Genomic DNA, 4,110 nt, shown 5'->3' with positions numbered 1-4,110 from the left:
TTTAAGAGAAAGTTAAAAAATATCGTGCAAAATACAAACATACGCATCTTGAAAATGATTTCTCTTCACTGACAATAGTGCAGACGGTTTTATTCATGGTCTCACGTTCATTGTTTCTCATTGAATGGTGACAAATGTGCATACTAATGATTTCAACGCGGATTCTCTCGATTAGGTATTCCGATGTTATCGCTCTACGTTTGACCTTAATTATCCCGCATTTTCAAGCGACGCCTGGTTTATTGTTCAGGACGCATTTAGTATAATATCTACATTCTACACATGTTACAGAGTTATTATAGAATATGCTATTTAAACGATTACGAAATAAATAGTACCTGCTGAACTCTCAGTTCTTAGTCTGTTTTATTATTCTGCCGACAACATACAAGAATACATGTTTTGCATGCAGTTATGCGTTTTAATACTAGTTGACGTGATATATTAATTAAATTTAATATCAAACTATAAATCAACTATATACTGCAAATATTTAGCTTACTGAAAAACGAAAAATTACGGACGTTTTTGCAAATGTTATTTTTTAATAAAATCTTATTTCTTTCAAAGTTCACGTATTATAAAATAATTTTGTCGACGTAAAAAAATAATGAAACAAGACATTAACAAATAAATAAATTTTACGTAATAATTTTCTTGTTTCATAAATTAAACGAAAATGAATATTTTCATCTGAATCTAAATAATGAAAAAAAATAGGATATGAGAAATGTTTTCTCAATAAGATATACATACATATAAAAATAATTATGAAAGACTTTCATACCGGCTGGTCTAAAATTTTGTGGAAACGTTTGCTATTCTGTCACCTGATCGCGCCACTAAGCGCTTCTCTACTCCAATGGATTCTTTTATTCACATTTCACGCCGAGTGTATGAATAAAAGACGCGTTTTTTATATCATATGTTACATATTCAGTAAAAATTAGTCAACATGGCTAATCCTAATCTCACGGATATGACAGAGGAGGATGCGGCGGATCTGCAATTCCCGAAAGGTACATTTATTTCCTAATCGTTATTGGCAAACTGGCAGGAACGCTATAGCTAACCTCACTTTCATGATACTTGTTGACAATAAACGTTGATAGTAGACGTTAATTGCAAGGGCTTTGAAATTGCACGAGCTTACAATAAAGAACGTAAATCTAATCAGCTGTTTTATATTTTAACTCTGCTGATATTTATCTACTAAAAAGAAGAAACGGAACGAGTGTGCAAATACAGTTTGCTGCTGTGTAAACAACAGCAGTGTTAACACGTTAATGTAAATTTTAAATCTTCACTCACGTTATGAAGTTTAAGCATACGCAATTTCAAACAATTCCATAGAGTATTATTCGCTTTTTGCGTTAACATTACTTTAAAATGCCTGCACATCCGAGCGGTCAAGTCTAAGGTAACAATTTTCCTCTTTCAGACTGTTTATTGAGTCCAACAGACAAATCTGAAAATGACGTAGAACTTGAGGTGTCGGTCTTGAAGAACAAAATTTTTGCCTCAGATCCAATATGCCGCGTGTGCAGGTCTAGCCTAGTGGAACCATATATTCGTTGCGCCGTGTGCACCAATGTCGAGATATGTCCACTATGCTTTGCCAAAGGCTGCGAGATCGACGAACACAAGAATGATCACGACTATGTCATTATAAAGAATGAATTTCCTCTGATTGAGGGTAGCAATTGGACTGCCAAGCAGGAACTCGAGTTACTACATGTTCTGCAACAATGTGGCTTTGGAAATTGGATAGATGTGGGACGTAGGATGCATAGAAAGTCTGCCACTGAGTGCAAAATGCATTACTTGCAGCATTACATAGATAATCAAACTCTACCGGATCTGCCAAAGATCGAGGAGAATAGAACCAGCTTATTTGGTTGCGAATCGATACCTTACATGCACAAGTTGCAAGACCTGGAAGAACCACCCAGATTCGCTTCAAACACAAGCAATAGTAGACTGTTGGCAGGTTATAACGCGGCTAGATCCGATTTCGAGGTGAATTTCGATAATCATGCAGAATCGTTGATATCTGAGCTCGAATTTGACGACTTCCAACCAGGCGACGACACATACGAATTAGGACAAGCTTTGCAAACGGCAATGGCGCAGGCATACAACAACAGATTAAAGGAGCGCAAGAGAAGACACAGAATTATTCGCCAACACGGACTAATCGCATTACGTAAAGTTATATTCTCGATACAGAGATATGAGAATACAATAACGAGGCCACTCGCAGAGAGATTGCTGATATTCATGCAGCTCGTAGATGGGATAAAATTTGATTTACTCATGGAAGGTCTTCACCGCGTCGGTGAGCTAAAGAATCATGTCAACGGGTTATTAGAGTTCAGGCAAAACGGGCTCAAGCACTTTCATAGTGTACCCATGTTCCAGAAACTAAGTAAATTGAGGCAGGAATATGAGCGGGAAAGAAAGCAATATCTAAACAATCCGGAATACAACTGGAGAAATGTATTACCTGATAATGTTGTTAGCTGTAACAGTCCGATTCTCGGAAACACACAACGCAAAACCGCGCCGCCTCTCGCTATAAAAGGTTTACCAGGATACGAAAAACTGAGCGCCGACGAGAAAGAGCTTTGCTCCGTCGTGAGAGTCATGCCCGCCAATTATTTAGACTTTAAGCATCTCTTGATAATAGAAAGCAAAAAAAATGGTTATCTCAGATTAGCCCAGGCCCGTATTCTCTTAAAAATCGATGTGAATAAAACGCGAAAGATATATGACTTTTTGGTGGAAAAGGGACATGTAAATAAGCCAGCTCAATGACTATTTTAAAGCAGCCTACTATTTCTACGGTGTAGCAATATAGTATGCAAAATATAGTATTAATATTGTGATAGTACAAATTAAGTTATATTTTTAATGGAAATTCGGTATTTGTAGAAAAAATAATTATAAGATAATGACGATTTCTAGTAAATGAAATTTCTATATTTAGAACAGCTTGTGAAATAAATTGCAAATTCTCTTTTCTTTTATCCTGCCATTTTTATTAAGATTTTCTTGTAAGTTTATTATTCAAATAACGAAGGCAATAAATTCCTTCGCAGAATTTGAAAATGCAGAGACATTGTTGATATCGGAAGTTTATATGCTTCTTGAGCACAGAAAAGCTCAAAATGAATCAGCGGAAGAAGAACAAGAATTTTCCGAAGTTTTCATGAAGAGCTTAACATATACCAACCGATTCGGAAAGTTAAAAAATAAAGAGACAATCGCAGCTGTTAGAAGGTAGATTATTAATATAGATAATGAATTTATTAATATAGGTAAATCATTTTAAATATAATGTTATGTAAAATGCTTGTAATATGTTAACATCACGAAATGTACAAATAAATTAAATACAATGTGAAATATAATATTTTTACATTGTTGCAGTTTGTTGATGCAAAAAAAGTTACACAAATTCGAAATTGCTTCGTTAGCCAACTTGTGTCCTGAAACTCCAGAGGAGGCGAAAGCTCTTATTCCGAGTCTCGAAGGACGCCTAGAAGACGAAGAACTCAGAACGATATTGGATGATATACAAACAAAAAGATCATTACAATATTAAAACACTTTAGATATCATATTTTCTCATTTTCCTTTGTAATTTCTTCCAAAAATACAAATACGAATATCTCTAATACGGAGCAAAATAATTTCAACATGGACTTTGCTCCAATGAAAATACATTATATTAATATATTCATATATTGCTGTAGGCACCGACAAGATTTCATTAATCGTTATTTTAACGCATTTTATCAATATTCATTATAATTAAATTCTATTAAAATCCTGCGATATCCAATTATTACGATTAATTAAATCACAATTGTCGATTTATATTATAATTATTTGAAAAAGGCAGTATTCCATAAATTAAATTAAATTTGTCATTATAAGTTGTGTTAATTCTAATACGTAGTCATCATCTTTTGAAAATCTTTTCATATTGTATTCAAACTTGCGCGAAAAATTTCGATGAAATAATAATTTCGATGGTTAATAATTACGATGGAATTTATTAGTTCATATATGTATATATATATATATATATATATATACAGGGTG

General features: G+C 33.8%; 1 protein-coding gene across 1 annotated transcript; it reads left to right on the top strand.

Moving 5' to 3' along the window:
- The first annotated feature begins 883 nt into the window (after positions 1–883).
- On the top strand, positions 884–3,664 carry LOC108764265 (RNA polymerase II subunit D). Its single transcript, XM_018512405.1, has 3 exons — positions 884–1,019; positions 3,102–3,282; positions 3,433–3,664. Exons 1-3 carry the CDS (start codon positions 956–958, stop codon positions 3,605–3,607), a joined length of 420 nt encoding a protein of 139 aa, XP_018367907.1. The 5' UTR covers positions 884–955; the 3' UTR covers positions 3,608–3,664.
- The last annotated feature ends 446 nt before the right edge of the window (positions 3,665–4,110 follow it).

The sequence above is a fragment of the Trachymyrmex cornetzi genome, unplaced genomic scaffold (assembly GCF_001594075.2).
Source record: "Trachymyrmex cornetzi isolate Tcor2-1 unplaced genomic scaffold, Tcor1.1 scaffold406, whole genome shotgun sequence".
NCBI classification, from domain to species: Eukaryota; Metazoa; Arthropoda; class Insecta; order Hymenoptera; family Formicidae; genus Trachymyrmex; species Trachymyrmex cornetzi.
The sequence above is the reverse complement of the archived record's forward strand: the minus strand, read 5'-3'. Positions and strand labels throughout refer to the sequence as shown.

Excerpts from the sequence above, each read along its gene's own strand:
- LOC108764265 (XM_018512405.1), top strand. The coding sequence starts at position 956 with ATGGCTAATCCTAATCTCACGGATATGACAGAGGAGGATGCGGCGGAT. Across the intron at positions 1,020-3,101 it reads GGATCTGCAATTCCCGAAAG|AATTTGAAAATGCAGAGACA; the intron begins GTACATTTATTT and ends ATTCCTTCGCAG. Across the intron at positions 3,283-3,432 it reads ACAATCGCAGCTGTTAGAAG|TTTGTTGATGCAAAAAAAGT; the intron begins GTAGATTATTAA and ends ACATTGTTGCAG.